Here is a 21,540-nt window from a genome sequence, read left to right as displayed (position 1 = left end):
TTGCTAAGAGCCACACACACTCACACTCACACACACACTCACACGCACATATACACGCACACTCTCACACTCATACATACTCACCCTCTCACACACCCACACCCACATGCACACATTCTCACATACTCTCTGACACACTCACATAGACACTCACCCTCTCGCACACACATGCACACATTCTCACATACTCTCTGACACATTCATACACACTCACCCTCTCGCACACACATGCACACATTCTCACATACTCTGTGATACTCACACACTCACACACACATACACACACACACACACACACACACACACACACACACACACACACACACACACACACGTTTTCCTTTTGATGGGATTATGAGACTGATAGATCAGGAAAAGAGATAAGCATGTATAGAGCCCTGGGCTGAGCTTTGTCCTCACCTGGGAGCGCCTTACTATGATGGCATTTTGGAGGACACTCAGACAGACAGGCGAGATGACTTCCCAGGGTCCCAGGGCCAGGAAGCGCCTGAGGCTGGATTTGAACACAGGTCCTCGGACCCCGCTGCGCCCCAGATAGATGAGATAAAAGCGCGTGCTGGACATTGATAAAGGGCGATGAGTTCAGACTTGAAGACCCGAATGCCGGACTCGCAGAGCCGTCGTTAGGGGTGTCGGCTTGGAGACGGTCTCCCCGGGGTCCTGTGGGCCCGGCTGACTGGGCTGAGGGCAGGAGAGAGCGTGTGGATGAGGGGTGCAGGCGGGATGCAAGAGAAACAAGAGCCAAGGCCTCCAGCTCGCTGCGGCAGGCTCGGGGACGTGGGGAGCCGAGTGGGGCTGGTGGCGGACAAGCAGCGGACCCCTTCCCCGGCCTGCGTCCGCCTCCGCCACCAGCCCTGGGAAAGGAGAGGCGGCGGCGGCCTGAGACCCCGAGACAGGGACGAGCCTGGGTCCCGGGAGCTCCGCACGATACAGGAGAGCCTGGGCACCAGCCAAGGCCTCCCGCAGAAGGAGAACGTCCGCGGAGACTTGCAGGGAGCCGGGCCACTGAGGCTGCCAGGAGGCTGTCGGGGCGAGGAGCCCGGGCTGAAGGGGACAGAGCGCCGCCGCCTCTTTGGAGGTTCCAGGCAGAAGAGGCCCACAGGCCAGCAGGGGGAGGGGCGCGACCGGGAAGTGTCAGCGGTCACATTGGTAGGCTCTAATTAAGTTTGTCTGCCTTCTCGCCTCCCACCTATCCCCTCCCCAGGCGAGAGCCAGGAGCAGCAGCACCCACAAAACACGCCTCTCCATTGGCTTCTTCCGGGAAGCATTTGTCCTTGGCGCCGCTCTGCTCACCAGCCCTCTCAAATCCCAGCTGGCCATTTAGTACAGTGAAATCCCCCTGCGTGTGCCCTGCCGCCTTCTCTCGGGCCGGCCTCACAGCTCCGGCCTTGGACACCAAAAAGGAGCTTCCCGTGCTGGGGCACGTCCTGAGCATGTGCTTTGCTGAGCCCTAAGTGCCTCCCCCGCTTTCCCTGTCCCCCTTTTCTCTGGCCAGTGACCTGTACTTGGAGCCCCAGTTGTGTGCGTGTGTGTGTGCCTGAGTGTGTGTGTGCACAAGTGTGTGTGTGCGTGTGTGCACGAGTGTGTGCACGAGTGTGTGCGCGAGTGTGTGCACGCGAGTGTGTGCGCGCGCGAGTGTGTGTGTGTGCGCGAGTGTGTGTGTGCGCGCGAGTGAGGTTTAAATGGCAGCCTCTCCCCGCGCCCTCCCTCCCTCCCTCTGCACCCTCGTCACCCCAGGCTGGGCTGGGATCAGTCTTCCTTTCCCTCCTGGCTAAGCAGAGGTCCGGCGGCTCCGGACAAACCTCGCGTGTCTCCTGCCCCGAGCACAGGCACTTCGGTTCTTCTTTCCGCCTGCTGCTGCTAGGAGACCTTTGGCGACGGGCTGGGAGCCTGTGGCTCGTATTCATAGACCCGCCGGTGGCGTCCCCAGTGGGCTTCGTTTTCTTTTTAGAGCTCCTGAGGGCAGGGACGAAGCCCTCTGACCAGTAGCTTTGAGTCGTAGTTGTCTCTCGTGACCGAGGATGACGATCGTCTTTGTGCGCTTCGTCCGGGATGTAGGTGAGTGTGCACAGACACTTGTGCATGAAGGAGATTTAAGTGGAGAAGTCGGTGCACAGTGTTGGAAGCCTGGGTCCAGGGGCACAAAGTCGTTACACCTGGAGACTTCCTCAGCTGCATTGGGTGGCCCTGTTGTCCTTTGTGCTCCAACACGCCCTGAGCACTCCACAGTGCCTTGCTGCGTCGCCCTCTCAGCCGTTGAACCTTCTTGTTGGTTTCTTCCACTGAAGCAGTCTTCACATGCTGGGTGAGCAAAGCCTTCACCAGGGGTCGACGACCCGATGGCTACCCTCACAAGGTTTGCCTGGGGTGTGGCCGCTGCCGCATGCTAGCAGCTACTGGGAGCCACAAGGGAGAGCTGGGTGTCAGGTGGGGGTCAGAGGCTGGAGAGCTGCCCTAGGAGGGCACAACAAGCCCTCCATACCAGAGATACTCCTCCTCCCTGAGCACCCCATACACCCCGTAGCTTTGAGTGCCATGTTCAAAAGCACAGAAGCTTGTGGGGACGCTTTCTGAACCTTCTCTGTTATTGATTCATGAGGCATCCGGTGACAGCAAGACCCGAGTTCAAATCCTGGGATGACACTTACTGGCTGGGGGACCCAGAGCAAGTAGCCTCCCCTCTGTCTCTCTCAGTTTCCTCAACTATAAAATATGGACAATAATAGCCTCTATCTCACAGGGCTATCGTGGGGGGGGACCATCTTTGTGCAGCACACAGTAGGCACTGTATTAATGCTTCTCCCCTTCCCTTCCTGAAAGTGTGCCGGAGAATTCTACAAAGATGTCTCCGTTGCCCTTTTGACTTTATTAGTCCCTCTGAAGAGGAAAAGCAGGAAATCTCCATTTCATCCAGGAATAAAGGCAGTTATCGGTAGTTACTGGCTCCCTGCTTTGGGCACAAGCCTGCGCCTATGTCTTATGAAGGGAAAGACTGGCCAAGCGATGCCTCTTTACCCCCAGAACGGGTTGCAGGACGACTCGCAGCCCCACGTGCCCAGACTCCTGGTTCTGAGCGGCATTTTTTGGTGCCACATTGTTGCTTTGGTGCCCACATCTGAAATTTCTCCAACTTGGTCCCTGAAGCCTTGGGGACTTGCCCACTCATGGTCTCCCCCTCCCTGCCCAAGATCTTCAGTGACACCAAGAGGGTCCCCTATGGAAATGTGGAGAACTAGGTGTAGGCAGCGGAGGGTTCTGGAGAATGGACCTGGAGGAGTCAATATGAAACTGGATGGAGGCACCAGCTCACTTTGTGCAACACCCCCCCCCCCCCCCCCCAGTCAGTCAAGCAATACACATTTATTTCTTGGAATTATTTGTTTTTACATTCTTTTAAGAAATTTTTGGGTTTCAAATTCTCCCCCCTCCCTCTTATTCCTCCTCTGCCACTGAGAAGGCAAGCAATACATTATCAATTATACTTGTGACATCAAGCAAAACTCCTTTATGAGCCACATGGCAAAAAAAGGAAGAAAAAAGAAAAAGAAAATGATAGGATCAGCCTTTGATTTGTTCTCGGCATTCATGAGCTCTGCCTCTGGGGCTGTGTAAGCATTTTTTCACCGTGGCTCCTCTGGAATTGTCTTGGATCATCACACCGACCACAGCATCCAAGTTCTTCGTAGTTGATCGTTGTGACAGCATTGCCGCCACTATCTAGGAAGGTGCCCTTTGCATCCGTTCATACAGGTCTTCCAGGGTTTTCTGAAGCCGCCCTGCCCATCATTTCTTATGGCAGAATAGTATTCCACCCCCATCATGCACCACAGCTTGTTCAGCCACTCCCCAGTGGACGAGCATCCCCTCCCTCCCTAATTCTGTGCCACCACCGAGAGCTGCTATCAGTAGTTTTGTATGTAGGGAGTCTCTTCAGGCTACAGACCCAGAGGCGAGTCATTAAACATTCATTAAGCCCCCGCGATGTGCTCTAACAAATGAAATTCTCTGGAGGTGGCATTTTTCATTTTGAAATATTAACTTATTAATCTCAGGAAAATCTCAAGTAGCCAATGGACTCCCTCACAGTCTGACTCAAGCTGGGCACAAGACAGGAGACCCAGAGAGAGCAGGACATTAGTGCAAATAGCCAGGCAACCAGGTTAGTCCAGAGAGAGACAGAGACAGGGAGAGAGAGGGAGAGAGAGAGACAGAGAGAGAGGGAGAGAGAGACAGGCAGACAGATAGACAGACAGAGATAGAGAGAGAGAGGGAGAGGGAGAGACAGAGACAGACAGAAAGAGAGAGGGAGAGAGAGAGACAGAGAGGGAGAGAGAGACAGGCAGACAGATAGACAGACAGAGATAGAGAGAGAGAGGGAGAGGGAGAGAGAGACAGAGAGAGAGAGACAGAGAGAGGGAGGGGGGAGGGAGGGAAAGAGACAGAGAGAGAGGGAGACAGAGAGAGGGAGAGAGAGACAGAGAGAGGGAGAGACAGAGTGACAGAGACAGGGAGAGACAGAGAGAGAGAGAGACAGAAAGAGAGAGAGAGACAGAGAGAGAGAGACAGAGAGACAGAGACAGAGAGAGAGAGACAGAGAGCGAGAGTGAGCTCAGAGGCTTAAGCTCAAGCAGCTAAGCGGCTAGCCAGGAGAGCTAGGCAGAACAAAAGGGAGAACTGTTTCTCAGAAAATATCCTAATTCGGTATTATTTTTCCACAGAATCAGGCATTCTGCTAAGTTCTAGGGATATAAAAAGATGCAAAAGAATGCAGTCCCCACTCTCAAGGAGCTTGCAATCTAATGGGGAAAATAATGTGCAAACAAACATACAAAGTAAGCTCTATGGAAGATAAATGGGAAATAAGGAAGAGAAAAAAGGCTCTCGGGCTGAGGGGTTGGGACTTGCAGGGAAGCAGGAAGGTCAGTAGTCAGAGTGGAGGAGGGAGAGTGTTCTAGGTAAGAGGCACAGCCAGAGAAAATGGCGCAGCCAGGCCAGGGTCAGTGTTCCTGGACTGAAGAGAATGTGTTAGGGAGCAAGGTGTAAGAAGCCTGTGAGGGGAGGAGGCAGCTCGGTTATGAAGGGCTTTGGATAGCAAGCACAGGATTTTGTACTGATGGGAGCCACCAGAGTGTATGGATCAGAGGAGTGACACGATCAGGATCTGCGGCGGGTTTCCATTTTCTGTGATCGCAGAATGCCTTTGACTGCCAAGATAGTCACTTTAATAGCATCATGCTCCCTCAAGCTTGCAGGAGGACCTGCTGGGATTGATTCGTCAATTCAGAAGTTCAGTAAATATTTATTTAGCACCAGCCACTCTTGGCAAAGGAGGACAGACATGACCCTCACTGCCCTTAAGGAACTGACAACCCATCAGGAAACAAAATCTATTCAGACATGTAAATGGCATGCACGCATGTGTGTAGACATGTATGTGTGTGCATGTATACAATGTATACGTGTGTGTGTCTGTAATTGACAAAAGGTGATCCACGGAGAAGGAAATGGCAGACCATTCCAGTATCTGCTCAAGAGTAACCCTCTGGACAGTCCTGAAGTGATAAAAGGATCAAAGAGGAGCCCCTGCGGTCAGAAGGGGCCGACATGTTCTTGGGGAAGAGCAGAGGGTGATTACAGGTAGCTCCAGGACTGCCTCAGGCGGGCAGACCTTTGGTGCTTCACAGATGACCACGGATAAGTGAAGGCGAGGATGAAGGGGCCCTGCTAAAGTGGAGAAGCTCTGATCAGAAAGACCGAGCTCAGATCAGGAACTTCTTACTGCAAAATTCAGACCCCCATTGAAGAAGTAAGGAAAACCATCAGATTATTTAAGTAAATAACATCCCTTCTGACTATGAAGTGGGAGCAATGAATGGATTTAAGGGATTTGATCTGATAGAATGCCTGGAAACCAATGGACAGAGGTTTGCAATTCTTGTACAGGAGGAGCAACAACAACAACAAATCCCAAAAGGCGAGAAAAAAAAAAGAATGGCTGTCCAATGAGGCTTTACACAGAGCTGGGAAAAGGAAAGGGAAAGAAAGGAGAAAGGGAAAGATACAGCCAGCTGAATGCAGAACTCCAGAGAATAGCAAGGAGAGATAAAAAGGTTTGCTTAAAGGAGCAATGCAAAGAAATAGAAGAAAACTGATTGGGAAAGACAAAAGATGTCTAAAAGAAAATTTGAGCTATCAGAGGAATGGTTCCTACAAATGACAGAAGACCAAAATGCTAGGGACTTAACTGAAGTAGAAGAGGTTAAGAAAAGGTAACGAGAACTTTACAGAAAGATCCTAACTCATCAGTAACCATTATGGTGTGTAGTTACTGACCTAGAACCACACATCCTGGAGAATGCAGTCAGTGGGGCCTTGGGAAACACTGGTAACAGGAAGGCTGATAGAAGTGAAAGAATTCCAGCTGAACCATTTAAAATTCTAATTTGTTGTTAACATGTGACAATTAATATGCCAGCAAATTTAGAAAACTTGGTAGTGGCTACTGGTTTGGAAAAAATCAGTTTTCATCCCAAATCCTAAAGAAGGGCAGAGCCAAAGAATGTTCGAATTACTGAATGGTTCTACTCATTTCACATTCTAACAAGGTAATAGTGAAGATTTTGCAAGTGAGGCGTCAGCAATATGTGAGCCAATAATTACCAGAAGTGCAGACTGGTTTTCAGAGGCTGAGGAACTAGAGACCAAATTGCTACCATTTGTTGGATTCTGGAGACTATCTGAGAGTTCCAGAAAAAAACATCTCCTTTGCTTTGCTGACACACTAAAGCCTTTGCCTGTGTGGATCACAACCAAATTGGCAAGACATGGTATTACCAGATCATCTTCCTTGTCTCCCGAGGAACCTGTGCATAGGCCAAGAGGGAACAGTTAGAACCAAACATGGAACAAGTGATTGGTTTAAGATTGGAAAGGAGCCCAAGGCTGCCTATTGTCACCATATTTATTTAACTTAAATGCATTTCCTCAATGCAAAATGCTAGACTGGATGAATGAAAAGTTAGAATTAAGATTGCTGGGAGAAATAATAACAATCTCAGATATGCAGATAATACCACTCTGATGACAGCAAGTAAAAATGAATTAAGAGGCCCTTTGATGAGGGTGAAAGAGAAGAGGGTAAAAGCTGTCTTGAAGCTCAATGTCAAAAAAAATCAAGATCATGGCAACAGGTGCACACACTTCCTGGCACCCAGGGGGAGAAGAAATGGAAGCACTGACCGATTTTATATTCGTGGGCTCAAAGATCATCACGCAAATGATGCCTGTCGCCATGAAATTAAAAGATCATTCCTTGGAAGAAAAGCTATGGAAAATCTGGCCAGCCTCCTAAAAAGCAGAAACATCATCTTGCTGACAAAGGGTCCTCCCATCAGAGCTGTCGTTTTTCTAACGGTGAGGGATGGCTGTGAGCAACGGACTCTAAGAAAGCTCGAGTGCCACAGAATGGACACTGTGGTGCTGGAGAAGACTTCTGGGAATCCCTTGGACAGCAGAGAGATCCAATGAGCCAATACTTAAAGACGTGGAGAGTGAACCGCCAAAGCTGAAAGCGTTGGCCCCTCGTGGGAGGCAGGACTCCTTGGGAAAGAGGACCAGTCTTCTGGGGCCTTCTTTCAGCGTGTCATAGTGTGCTGGCTGGGCGTTGTCCCGCGTAGGAGCGAAGAGGACCTCCACTCGGGGATCTTCCTCGGCCTCGGATCAAGGGCTCTAGTCCGAGGCTCACAACGACCGCCTCCCTGACAAAGCGTCTCCTCTGAGCTCGTAGCCTCAGTTGGATTGGTAGGCTTGAGACTCAAGGAAGGCCCTTTGCCTTTATGAGCAGCGTCACCTGTCCCAGTGGCGTCAGATCACCCCCTAATTAGGAGGAGGAGACAGCAGGGGCGGAGAGGGATAGAGACTGTCATGGACACGGTGAGCGTCAACTTGCGTGGTCTCTGGAAGGGGATGGAAGATAGAAAGGCTGGACAGAAGCCACAGCAAATGAACTGAGGATTCCACAGGGGAAATCAGAGCCACTCTCGCAAAATCAGTATTGCCTCTAAACAGGACACACGCACACATGCATGCACACACGTACACACTCATGCACACACATGCGTGCACACACGGTTTTTATACCAAAATGAGCACCGTTCCACCGCTGGGCATTTATTAAGCACGTGCTCTGTAGCAGGCATCGGGCTAGTTCTGAGGCTACAAAGAAGGACCAAAGACAGTCCAGGAACTCCGGGAAGCATGCAGATGTTTGAGCAGGACCCTGGAGGGATGAGGCCGCCTCCAAGTCGAGGGATGGTCCTGGCGGAGCCCCAGGGCCAGAGCAAAGGCGTCAGAGGGCGCAGAAGGCAGGAAGGAGAGGAAGGCGAGGCTGGGATGTGGGCTTGAGGCCAGGCAGTGAAAGGTTTTAAAAGCCAAACAGTGGAGTTGATGCCTAACCCCAGAAGGCAAACAGGGACTCTGTGGAGGCTCGTTTCGGGGCATGTCGGGGGTCGGTCCCTGTGTCTGAAAGATGCCCTAGGCAGGGCACTTTTGCCGCAGTCCATGTGGCGTTTGGTGAGATCAGGCGGGGTGCAGATCCTGAGCCAGCGCTCTGGGGAAACACGGCGTCTGCTCGCCCGGGTCCTCTGAGGCAGCACCACGAACCGCTACAGAACGAGAGTGGCGACGGCCCTCGGAGGCCGCCCTGCTTCCAGAGGCCCTTCGTTCTGCTGGGGAGATGCGCCGCGTACATGTCCACGTCCAGGAGCAGGAAGAGAAGCAGATCCCGATGACCCCGAGCCACATGGGGGTGCTTAAATAAGCCAGTGCCGAGCGCCACGCTTGCAGTGACACGCCCCCTCCGGACGGGCGGACAACCCCAGAGCAGTTTTCACTGGCTAAAAGAATACCCCTTTTCAAGGAGAAGCAGCCCAATCCTGCTCATCTCCTGGGGTGGTGCAGCGTGGTTGTTGCATGTGCACAGTGGCCCACAGAACCCACGTCAAAATGGCGCCAGCCCATAGGCCGCGGCTGGGCAAAAATCCCTCCCATGTCTGGCAACTGGGCCGCGCTGTTGTTGCTCAGCAATCGGCGTCTGCAGCTCTGCCCTCCTTAGCCGGCTTGGCACATGGCACTCAGTGCTGCCCTCCTTAGCTGGCTTGGCACATGGCACTCGGCACTGCCCGCCTTAGCCAGCTTGGCACATCACACTCGGCGCTGCCCACCTTAGCCGGCTTGACACATCGCACTCGGCGCTGCCCGCCTTAACCGGCTTGGCACATGGCACTCGGCGCTGCTCGCCTTAGCCGGCTTGGCACATCGCACTCGGCGCTGCCCTCTCAGAGCAAAAAACTCTCCTCCTTCTCTCCTCAGACCCCGCTATCTTTAAGGAAACCATCTCAGTCCCCTCCCCTCAGTTCTCACATCTACCAATCACTGTCGATGTCTCCCCTGTGCCAATGGTGGCTCTAGCTTAACCCAGGACCGCCCAGAGGTCTGTTTCCTTTGCACATGTCTGTTGTAGGTCATATTCTCAAATAATTAAATCTTGATCTATGCTACAGCCCTTCCTAAATCCTGTTAGACTGAGTAGGGTGGAGATTGTAAGTTCCAAGACCTGGTTCTGTCATTCCAAGTATCTCTATTGTATCAATTCTAAAATCAATCATGACTCAAAGAACTTCCTGTTCTATGCTTAAGCATAGGTCAAAGCCCTTTCCATTGTTTATCAAAAGGTTTCTGTCCTAAAGTAGTCTTAAGGAGGGAGGAGAAGGACCCTCCCATGCCAAGGGTTTTCACTTCCAATAGAGTTCTTACTATCAGTAGGAAATTTTTTCCAAGTATGAAATTTCCCAATGATGAAATTTCCAACATTCATAAGTCTAAGAAATTTTAAGGTTTACAATAGTCAGTTTTGATGGATAGCTGATTCTTGGTTGAAGACCCAGCTCTCTTGCCTTTCTGAAAATCATGTTCCATGCCTTACAGTCATTCAGAGTAGAAATTGCAAGGTCTTGTGTGACCCTGATTGGCATTCCTTTATATCTAAATTGTCTTTTTCTGGCTTCTTGTAAGATTTTTTCTTTTGCTTGAAAGCTTTGGAATTTGGCAATTACATTCCTGGGAGGTATCTTTTGGGGATTTAGTGTAGAGGGTGTTCTGTGAACTCTTTCAATGCCTGTATTGCCCCCTTGTTCTAGAATCTCTGGGCAGTTTTCTTTGATGATATCTCATATTATGATGTCAAGATTACTATTTATTTCTGGCTTTTCTGGTAGGCCAATTATTCTCAGATTGTTTCTGCTTCCTCTATTTTCCAGGTCTGTCACCTTGTCAGTGAGATATTTTATGTTATCTTCTAATTTCTTAGTCTTTTGGCTTTGCTCTATTAATTCTTGCTCTTTTGCAAGATCATTGTCTTCCAGTTGCCTGATTCTGACCTTTAAAGCCTAGTTTTCCTTTTCAGTTTGGTCTATCCTGCTATTTGAGGCTTCAAGCTGTTTCTGTAGTTGCGTGTTTTCATGCTTCAGATTGCTGAGTTCCTTTTGCATAATTTCCCATTTTTCCTGCCAGAAGGCTTCCATCTTTTTGATAACTTCCAATTTAAATTCTTCAAGAACTTGTGGACAATTTCCATTTCTTTTGGAAGGTTTTGGCACATTTATTTGTGCTTCCTCTTCTGCTATTTCCTCTGTTTTTTGTGTTTTCCCTCCATGAAATGTATCCAAAGTCACCCCCTTCTTCTTGCTTTTCTTGGTTTTGGGTTGTTGGGGTTTTGGTTATAGTTTGCCATCTCTGTGTTTTTTTTTTCTTCCTCCCCTTTCCAGTCAGAAATCTAAATGAGTTGTACTTGCTTTCAGTATAAGGGTCTAATGGTCAAGGCTTTAGTCTCAGGCTAATTCTAGGTTCTCTGCAACTGTGCTGTGTTCCTGGGGAAGCCCAGGGACTGCCCTTCCCTGCCTGCTGGCGTTTTGGGAGTTAGTGCTCTCAGGTGAAAGTCTTTGGCTGTCTTAGCTAACATCAAAGACCCATAGGTGCCTCTTGCTCACATCAGGGGATCCCTTCGTGCACTTGGTGGTTATAGCGCGCTAGTTCTGGGCGCCCGGGATCTGTGCTCCCCTTGCCCGCCTGCCGGGGTTTCGGGTGTTAGTACTCTCAGGAGAAGGATCTTGGTGATCTTATTCAGGTTCCCAGACCTGAGGCTGCCCGTCGTTCACTCCTGAGGTGCCCCTCCCTCACTTGTTGATTCTGGCCAGTGCTGACTTTAACTCTGGCTCAGGCTGTTTGGTGGGGGAGGGGATGGTTGGTCAGCTTCTCATTCCCTTATATTGTGGAGATGACGGAATCCCACCTACCCTCAGAGCTTCTCCTTGTTATAGGGTCTTTCCATTCTTATGGGGATGGTTGTTTTTTATTTTGGGATGGTCTTTTGAGGTTGTCTGTGTCATTGGGTCTGAATAGAGGAAGCAAGCTGTGTCTACTCTGCAGACATGCTTACCCAGAAGTCCCCTGGTCTTTTCTTTATGAATGTTTGGAAGTCTTCTATTTTATTAAGTGACTCTTCTTTCCCCTTCAAGAATATATTCAGTTTTGCTGGGTAGTTGATTCTTGGTTGTAGACCTAGTTCCCTTGCTTTTATTCCATGCCTTTTGGCCCTTCAGTGTAGATGTAGCCAGATCCTGTGTTATCCTAACTGTGGTTCCATGGTATCTAAATCACTTCTTCTTAGGAGATTGTAATATTTTTTCCTTGGTCTTGTAGTTCTTGAATTTGGCTATAACACTCCTTGGATTTTTCATTTGTACAGGGGGTGATCTGTAGATTCTTTCATTCTCTACTTTTCCCTCTTGCTCTAGAATGTCAGGGCAGCTTTCTTGATGATGTCCAGGCTTTTTCTTTTGTCATGATCTTCCAGTAGTCCAGTGATTCTTAAATTTTCTCTCCTGTACCTGTTTTCTAGATCTTCTGTTTTGTGAATGAGGTGTTTCATATTTTCCTCAATTTTTTCATCCTTTTGGTTTTGTTTTATAGTTTCCTGCTGCCTTGTGAAGTCCTTTGTTTCTAGTTGTTGGATTTTTGTTTTTAAATACTGAATTTCATCCCTGGCTTTTTGATCATCCTTCTCCTTCTGGTCTGATTTTCTTTGGAGGTCATCTTTCATCTCCTTTGCCTCATCTTTCAATTTTTCTGGCTTATTTTCAAACTGATTAATTTTGGCTTTCAAAACACTATTTTCTGTTTCCAGGTGATTTATTTTGCTTTTTAAGTTCTTTTCCCAGTTTTCTTCAGCCTCTCTTAATTGTTTTTTGAATTGTATTTTGAATTCTTCCAAAGCCTGTGTCCAATTCATTGGAGTTTCTGTGTTTTTGCTTGGTGTTCCTTGATCTTGCTTTGTTCCATTTGTTCTTTGTTCATTGCCTGCATAGAAGCTGTCTATTGTAATTTCTTTTTTCTTTTTCTGTCATTTATTCATATTTCCCTTTCTTTTCCCCTGTAGTTGCTATAATATTGCTCCTCTCATTATGTGCTGGATCTCTGTTTTTGGGCTATTCTGTCCTGAAGGGGCTTCTTTTCTATTCTGCTGATTGATCAGGCTAGTCAGGTCTTCCCTGACTGACAACAGAAGCTGAAAAGGATCTGGGCTTCCCGCCCTGTTGTCAAGGTTGTTGCCTGTAGTTTGTTGCTGCTTTTGCCCTTGGTGCTTAGTCAGCGAGGCTCTGTGATCAGTCTTTGTGTGTGTGTGGGGGGGAGGGCAAGGGTGGCGGGTGTTGAAGCTTGTGCTTCCCTACTCTTTGAAGGCTTCTTATTTGCCCTATTGATGAGATTGAACCAGGGTGGAAGATTTGATCTGCAAAGCTGGATGTGCCCTGGGGCCAAAACCTCCAGAAAGCAAAGGGAGGGGCAAGATGGAGCATCTTGGCAGTGACTAGGCTGCCTGCTCTGTGCTTCTCCTCCAGTTGCCTCTATGCCACATGTTTTCTATGCCCTGAGCTTAGCACAGCTTTGCTGGCAAGGTTCTCCCTCTGGACTAGTGCCCTTGCCCACCCAGTGATTCCAGCCATCGCTTGGAGGCTCAGCACTGTAGGTAGGGCAGAGGTCCTGGGACCTTCCTTCTTCCTTCCCCTTAAACCTGTGTGTTCTATAGTTCAGGCTTTTGGGGGGCATAAGAGGAAGGCTGCCATGCTCCAGGCTGCCCCAACTCCTTTGAGGGGCCCCTATCCTCTGGAGAGAGACTTTTTCTTCAGGTTCCGTCAGTGTGAGAGAAGATGTAGCCATGACCGAACAGCATCACTGCTGCCCCTCCCCACAAAAGCCTGACCTTGTCAGAGTATTTTAGTTGATTATAAAAAAAGAACCACAGCTTGGGAAGCAAGGTGGTAGCGTGCTAGAGTGCCGGGCCTGGAGGCAGGGAGATGCATTTTGCAGTGTGCTGATGTGTCTTCAGTCCCTTCCTAGCTGGTCTGGACTGATCTTATTGTTGCTTTATTGGGCTATTGAGTGTCATGTTATTCTGATGTCTCCAGGACAACTTAGTACAGGACCTGAAAGTTTCCAGTTCTCCATAAGTCATTTGATCCAGGTCAAGTCTCATTTCTGACCCTTAGGTCTAAGCTCTGGTGTCTGAGCAACACACCTGTGGACTTGCCCATTTGGAGTGCCAGGAGATAGCTGCAAGGTTTCAGCCACTCTCGGCCATCTGGAAAGCTCTGATGATTCATTGACTGCACTACAGGCTCCTCTTTGGTCTGAGATTCCTGCCTCGATTCCATTGCGGGCTTCAGCCTGGAATGGAAGCTGGAACTAAGATCCTTTCTGCTCCTGGGTCCAGAGCTATGCAATGGCTGCTTGTTTTCAAACTTGTTTCTATCTGGGCCCTACCATCATTCCTTCCCTGGGAAAATCATCCCTCAGTGCCTTCCTCAGTCCACGTTGAATCTTCGATGGAGGACTGGGGAGTGAGCAGCACAGCTGACCATCCAATCACACGTTTTAACCCTGCTAGTCTAGATCTGGCACCTCTCTGGACCTTTGGAATGCAGTTTCTCCCTATATTGAAGTGCTCCACAATAGCATGCTCCTGGCCAGGTCTTGTCACTAGTATCCACAGGCTCTGCCTGCCTCCTTGGCTTATCCTGGCCTGGAAATGGCTTATTGTGATTTTTGTTTCTTGGATTCCCCTTTTAGGATTTGGAATGGGGCATTTTCTAGAAGAGTTTAGTTTTTAGAGGGGAGCTTACTGTATTTCTTCTTGCCAATCTGTGTAAACCTCAAAATTTCTCAGACTTATGAATGTTAGGGGTTTCCCCCATTGGGGAATCTTCTACTTAAAAAAATTCCCTAGCAGATAGTGAGAATTCTACTTGAATGTGAGGGCTCCTTGCCTTGAGAATATCCCTACTCCACCCTACTTAGGACTGCTTTAGGAAAGAGAGCTCCTTGAGAACAATGAAAAGTACTTTGATCCATGCTTATGGAAGGGACAGGAAGTTCTTTGAGTGATGACTGTTTTAGAATTGATACAATGGGATACTAAGTACCTATAAAGGCGAGGCAACTTGTAAACTACTTAAATTTAAAAGGGTGATAACTTATTCAGAGGTTTTTTTCTAATGAAATTTGTCGACACAGCAGCATATTTTTCCTGACTTACTAAAGAGATTAAAACTACTCAACTGTGAATTCAAAATGGGCGGTCCTTTAGAAACATCTACAGTGATTGGTAGATGTAAGGACTTAGGGGAGGTGACAGAGAAGATTTTGCCCTTAAAAATAAGAGCTCAGGGAAGAGCTGGGAAGTGATGCTGAAACATTCAGATTGGAGAGACTCATTCTGAGGAGACTGATTCTGAAACATTCAGATGGAGGAGGGAGCTGATGAAAGCAGCTGAGATGCTGCTGGCCTGGTGTCATTAGAAATCCTTACTTAGACAGATCTTATGGTGAGTTATAAAACACTGATTTCTCTTTTAAGGCTCAGGTCTAGGCCATATCGGCTTGAGGCCCTTCATACTTTTTCCTTTCTTACTCTCTCTCTCTTTCTTTGATTACTCATATTGTTAATTAAAATCTCTATAAAACCCAATTGACTTGGGTATTTGAATAATTGGGAATATTTCCCTGGCGACCACCTTATATTTGATTTTAAAACCCAAGACACTGTAGTGAAACATATTTCTGCGGTCAAATTTACTCACCCTCTCTTATATCTATCACAATTTATATCTTCCACTATTTTAATCACTACAGTTTAAGACCTCAACCATTTTAAATCTCACATCTGCCACCATGGTTGCTCCACCTTATTCATGAGTTTGAAATATTGTTTCATTTTTATTTTATCAAAAAATGTCCATTGACTGTATTTGTTTTTTCACCAGTTTCAGTCCAATATTACAACTCATTATGACAAATTAAATCATTTCCCAAGATGGTGGCCACCAGATGCTGAGACTGCCCTAACTTGTATTGTAACAGTTCACGATGGACAAACGGGCCTTCCTCGAGAAGCTATTTAGTCCCCTCCAGAGTGTGATTTCTACTCACTGGCATCATGATGACTTTTTCTTTTTTGCAGGGGAAGGTGGCTCAGACGGCGTGTATGTCCGCCTGCAAGCATCTAGCCACGTCCCTGATGCAGCTGCTGCTGGAGGCAGACGTGAGGCAGCTCAGCCTGGGCGCCCTGCAGCAGTTCAACCTGGACGTCCAGGAGTGTGAACGTGAGTGAGCCCTTGTTCTTCCTACCTTAGCAGTGGGCCCGGCTGCCCCCTGAGGGAGTCTGGAGCCACGGAGGTGCCTTGGGAGCCCCCTCTAGGACGCGGGAGCAGAGAATGTCCTGCCTGCAGGACGCCTCGAGTCTGAGAGGAGCGCCCTTGGCCCGTCTGCCCCTCTCCTGGCCATTCTCCCTGCGGACCTTTGCCTCAGGCCTCTTCTCTGTCACTCCCTGTCACACCAGCCGGCCTCCTTTTCCTCCAAGACTATCCTTCACACACCATGCTCTGGCTAGGGGTTCCTCCTACACTGTGGCCGGTGGGCCCTCTCTTTGTTCTCGATGTGCTCTTTTCCTGCTGTCCGTTCTCCGGAGCACCAATACCGCCTTTCCATACATGGTTCTCACCGCTGCCTTTTTAGCCCTATCCCCTTCCCATGGCTCTGTCCTTGCTTCTTGCAGGACCTCCCCCAGACTCACTCTTCAGGCATCTCCTATTCCTCCAGAGCTAATCCCTTGCATGCTTTGTCCTTTGTCCTCTCCTCAGAACCTGGTGGTCATGTTCTAGGGCAGTGATGGCAAACCTTGAGAGACCGAGTGCCCAAATGGCACCCTGACACCCATGGGAGCCCCTCCCCCACCTTACCCTAGACGGTGGAGGGAGGCAGCACATCCATTGGGCTGCTGGACTGAGGAGCAGATGGGGGTGGGAAAAATGTCCTCTGGCGCAGTGGAGAGGGGAAGGGGAGGCGCCCCCCCCCCCCGGCACGTGTGCCATAGGCTCGCCAACACAGTTCTAGGTCATCCTAACCTCTCATTCAAAGAATTACTATCACCTCCCAAATGAGCTTCCTGCGGTCCCAAGTTCCCTCCTCCGAGCCATTCTCCACAATGAGATTCCTGAAACTAAAATCTGCCCTCATCACTTCCCAGTTCAAGAAATGTTAGTGGCTCCCATTTCCCTTAAACTAAAGTAAAAGCTGCTCTCTCTTTTAAAGCCCATCCCCATCTGGGTCTAGCCTGTATTGTTGGTCTGGGGATACATGTGGACTCTGCTAAAGCCGAATTGGTCACCATGACGTTTCCTGTCTCATGGCCTTTGCTCAAGCTGTGCCGCCTTACCCACCCCCTTGTTCAGACTGCTCTCACCGCCTGGATCCTAGAAGTCCTGTGACAACGTGGCTCTGCTGCCATGTCCTTTTTACACCGAGGCCTCGGACAGACTTTCCTTGATGTCCTCTAGTCTGGAGCACCTCCCTCCCATCCCCCAACATAGCCTCATTTGTGCTCGGCTATCTTCCCTCCTTGTACCCCTGGCTTGCAGTATGCCTCGCTGTTTGCTGATGGATTGATGGATGCATTGATCCGCCTGAACTCTTCTCCTGGATTGGATTCCTGCTCTCAGGGGGAGGGAAGTGATTAGGTGGCAGGCCAGGCTGCGGCGCTCCTGTGGACGCCACTGAACCGTGCAGAAGGGAAATGACGACGCAGTTCTTGGAAAAGATGCAGGAACAAGGAAGGGGAGCCGGCCCGGCGGGGCTGCAAGAATCGTGACACCCTGGGGGCCGGGGCGTGGGGTGTAGACGGCCGGCTCGGTCTGGAGGCGGCGGGCCAGGGTCCATCGGGGAGCCGTCGTGAACACGCGGGCTGGACGTCGGGCTTTCTCACGGGATCTCCGGGGGAATGCCGGGAGGCAGGGCTGACGGTGCTTCGCATTCACAGATGAGGAAATTGAGGCAGGGACGGTGGAGATCCTGGCTCGCTCGCCCGCCCGTCTCTGAGGCCAGCTGGCCCCCCTCGTCCCTAGTCCAGGCTTTCTCTGCTCCCCGGGGCTCATTTCTTTATTGGTGAAACGGAAATGGGGAAGGCCGTAGGGCCTGCATCGTGAGTCACAGAGGCTCGCCTGGGTGGACGGGCACGTAAAGGGCCGCCCCAGCTGCCAGCGTGGTACGGTGGAAGGGACGCGTCCTGTCTTGGGTTTCTACTGCCCATCTCGGGAGCCTCCTCCGCTCTCTCCAAGATGGCGGGGAGTAGAAGTCTCCCCCTAAGCCCCTCCCGCCTGTGAGCAGGAAAGGCCATTTCTCAGGAGCCTGGGGTCCGTGGCGATCTGTCTTTTCTGAGTACGCCGAGCGCGCAGCACCCGCTGGGGAGATGCCCCTGCAAGGGGCACGTACCGCAGGTCCTCGGGTGGCCTCTCCTAGCAGCATCTCCACGGCTAGCGTCCTGCCATCCTCAGGTGGTTTGCCCTTCCAGGGACCCACATCTGGGGCGCCCCTTCTCCAAGGGTTGCTTCTCACAGGCTGGGGAGCCCCACTGCTCCCAGGGTTCAGGGCTCTGCTCCATCCCATCGGGATGGGAGGGGCCCCGCGGCCTGGCAGGGTCTCTTGTCCACAGGACTGGTTTCCCAGAGGACGGCTCGAGGGGCTGGTTTGGAAGCAGGTCTGGGGGAGCACTGCCGTTCCCGGGGCTCCTGTGCCCCCCACCATTTCTGATTGCTGGACGGAGGGGGTGGGCTGCAAGCAGGCCCAGAGGGACCCTCCAGGCTGTGCACCCAGACCTGAGATAATATGGTGGCCGACGTGGCCGTGATGGCCTGGCACGTCCTGCCTCCATCTCTCCCCAGGACCCCTGGGGTCTGAGCCAGGCCCGCTTGCTTTTTGCTTTTCCTATTCCAGTACTTGGACAGAGCTAGGAGGAGTGATGGGGGCTCATTATGGGGTCCGGCCATCCGTGACATAGAAGCTCGGGCTGCTCTCACCCATGTCTTTTGTTGGTTCCTCCCCAGGGGAGCTCCGGTGCGTAGACAGCAGCGGAGCACCCAGTGTCAGCCCAGGGTTCCCACAGTGACCACCAACTGCTTTTCCATCACCCGCCTTTCTGATGATGGGATTCGTGCTGCTCCTCCTCCTGCTCCATGACTTGGGCCCTGTAACCGATAATTTTAGCATTGTGACCTAAACTATATTAATTATTTGGTCTCCATGGATATCCCAAATTAAAAAAAAAATACCCAAGTCATCTGGAAATTTATGGTGATTTAATTAATATAGTGGAAATAAATTAAGAAGAAGGGAGAAGGAAAGGGTGGAGGATTTCTCCCGCCTGGCTTGAGCCAGGGGGACGATTAGAGGCTCTAGGAAGGTAAGGGTTTGCAGAGCAAAGGAAGAAGGAATCAGTCTGAACTCCAAGAGGGCTCAGCCAAGATGCCTGAACCTCAATTAGCTCAAGGGAAAACTCACCACCAAAACCCAGACAAATAGCTGCCACCATGCCAAGATGTCAGAATGCTTATCACACTGCCAGCCAGAGGCGCCTCTCTGGGAAAAGAGGGCAAAGGGAGGAAGTCACATGCCTTATATAGACAGTTTTACATCACTTTTCTGTTTCTCATCTGTACCAATGTTAGCTTAGCTTGACTTAGGACAGCCCAGGGGTCTGTCCGCTGTTTCTGCACATGTCTGTTGAAGGCCATCTTCTTAGATACTTAATCCTGGAGTATGGATGCAGACATTCCTGACCTTGTTAAACTAAGTAGGGTGGAGCAATGTAGAATTCCCAAGACCTGATTCTGTTAGACCAAATATCTCCATTTTTACAAATCAGGAAATAGGTAAATCACATACTCTAAAGTATGGTCTGAGTAGGGTGGAGTAGTTTTAAAATTCATAGCATGTCTCCCAGCGTGTCTAGGCCTCCGTTTCCTCCTTCCTGAAACGAATGGCTGGGTTTAGAGGAAGGCCTGGGTCCCGAGTGCCTCCTCTGTGCCAGGCTCAGCGAGCAGCACCAGCTTACCAAGAGAGGCAGAAGGTAGGCTTGGCCTCCCGGGGGAGGCTTCCCAGAGGAGGCGCCTCCTCTGTGCTAGGCACCACGGATAGCACCCAGCTTATCAAGAGAGGCAGAAGGTAAGCCTGGCATCCTGAGGGAGGCTTCCCAGAGGAGGCGGACTTTGAAAGGTGAGACTCGGGATCTGGGCTCCCCTTCCACCCTCAGGTGCGGGGCAATGATGGCAGGGGCCCTTCGGCGGGGCTTCATGCCCGGGTCTTCTCCCGCCTGGCAGCCTAGCTCCCTCAGGTCCTCTGCAGGCCCGTCTGCCCCACGGATGGCCTGGCTGAGGAAGCAGAAGGACGCCCTTTGCATGCCCTGTGCCTGGCCTTTCTTTGCAGCATCTGGGATGCCCTGTTTTCTCCACGACGATTGGTGCAGCCTGGCAGGAGCGTCGGGGTTCTGGGAGGGAGAGGAGGAGAGAGCACCTCAATGGGATGATGAATGAATCTGCAGAATGCCTTTCTGACCCTTCTCTTCCACCTTTAATCGGTCTCACGTATAGGTCTAAGGCAGAAGAGAGGCAAAGGCTGGGCTGTGGAAGATAAGTGACTGGCACAGGGTTACTGAGGCCAGATTTGAACCCAGGACCCAGGACCTCCTATCTCCAGGCTACCTGGCAGCCCCAGAGTACACTCTTGAGATAGCCTAGAGCACGGCACCATGTTTCCTATGTTGTGCTCAGCCTCACATGCCACATGTTCAAGAGCCTGATCCAGGACAGGAGGGGAAGAGGAGACTCGGGGCACACGTGGTGCCTGCTGGGGGGCCCAGGCAGTGTCTGTCTGTCCACTCGCTGCTTTCCAGGGAATTCCAGGCAGCTACCTCAGGCTCACAGGGGCCCCTGGATGCCCTCCCCACCTCCCTTCTGCTTCTTTCTCGCTGGACCCAGCACAAGGATGGATGCTGCAGAGAGCTGCAGCGTAAGGAAAGACTTCGGTACTGTGTCAAAGTAAAATGAGCTGCCTTGGGAAACTGAGTCACAGTCCCCCAGGGAAGCCTGGACAGCCACCTGATGGGGGAGAGGTAGCAGAACTTCTTGCACTGAGAGGGCCTTGAGGGTCTCTTTTGGTTCTGTGGTCTTCTTTGTGCCAAGTGCTGAATCATTTAACACAAAGGGCTTCCAGGGGGCAGCTGGGTGGCTCAATTAATAGAGCCAGGCCTAGAGATGGAGGTCCCAGGTTCAAATCTGGCCTCAGACACTTCCCAGCTGTGTGACCCTGGGCCAGTCACTTAGCCCCCATTGCCTAGCCCTGACTGTTCTTTCGCCTTGGAGCCAATGCACAGCATTGATTCTAAAATGGAAGGTGAGGGTTTATAAAGAAAAAGTACCTCCGAGCTAGACTGGCGACTCCTTCCTAGTCCAATGGCTTTGCACTGGCTCTAGTCTCCCGGCTTGTTTCCTCTCCCTCCTCAGCGAGGCTGCTCTAGATGCCAGGGACAGCCCGGGTCGACGGCTGGGCCTGCAAAGGGTTTGCGGCCCCGAAGGCCGCTGCACATCGTGTGGGCTGCTCCGGGCCCGGCTGGTGCAGGGGAGACACTGGGAGCCTCAGAGACGAGCCCCAGTAGGATGGGGCAGGCTCTGGCCTTTGCCCGGGAAGCTCCTCGCTCAGACTCGCCCCGTCCAGATCTCCTCCCCAAGAGCTTCTTCTGCTGACAGAGATCAGACCCTCAGCTTCAGGACAGTCAGCAGCGCTTCCTCTCCGTCAGCCCCTCCACTCTCTCCTTCAGCTCTTCAGGGCTCCATAAAGAAGCTTCCAGAAGTGACATGTGAAATCCAGCTAACGACACGGAGGGCAGATCAGCGCCGCCCCGGCGCACAGGACGGGGCTGCTGGCATCTTTCCACCAGTGCTGGGTGCACCAGGGAGGGTCGCCCCCTTTCTGTGAGACCCTCAAAACAGACCTAGGAAGCAAGCGGGCTGCAAGCAGGCCGGGCCCGGCGGCACTCGCTGCTCCCTGCCTTGGCCCTTTGGTTGTGTCCGGGGAGTGGGG

At 51.0% G+C, this 21,540-nt stretch overlaps 1 protein-coding gene across 1 annotated transcript in view; it reads left to right on the top strand.

Moving 5' to 3' along the window:
* The window catches only part of EXOC6B (exocyst complex component 6B), a 468,443-nt gene that overhangs the window by 389,547 nt on the left and 57,356 nt on the right, over window positions 1-21,540 (top strand). Inside the window, exon 19 of the mRNA XM_056814064.1 lies at window positions 15,593-15,734. Within this exon, the coding sequence (XP_056670042.1) occupies window positions 15,593-15,734 (142 nt within the window). The remainder of the gene's footprint in view (window positions 1-15,592; window positions 15,735-21,540) is intronic.

Source organism: Monodelphis domestica, chromosome 1 (genome assembly GCF_027887165.1).
Source record: "Monodelphis domestica isolate mMonDom1 chromosome 1, mMonDom1.pri, whole genome shotgun sequence".
Taxonomy (NCBI): Eukaryota; Metazoa; Chordata; class Mammalia; order Didelphimorphia; family Didelphidae; genus Monodelphis; species Monodelphis domestica.
This window is presented reverse-complemented; position numbering and strand designations above follow the sequence as displayed.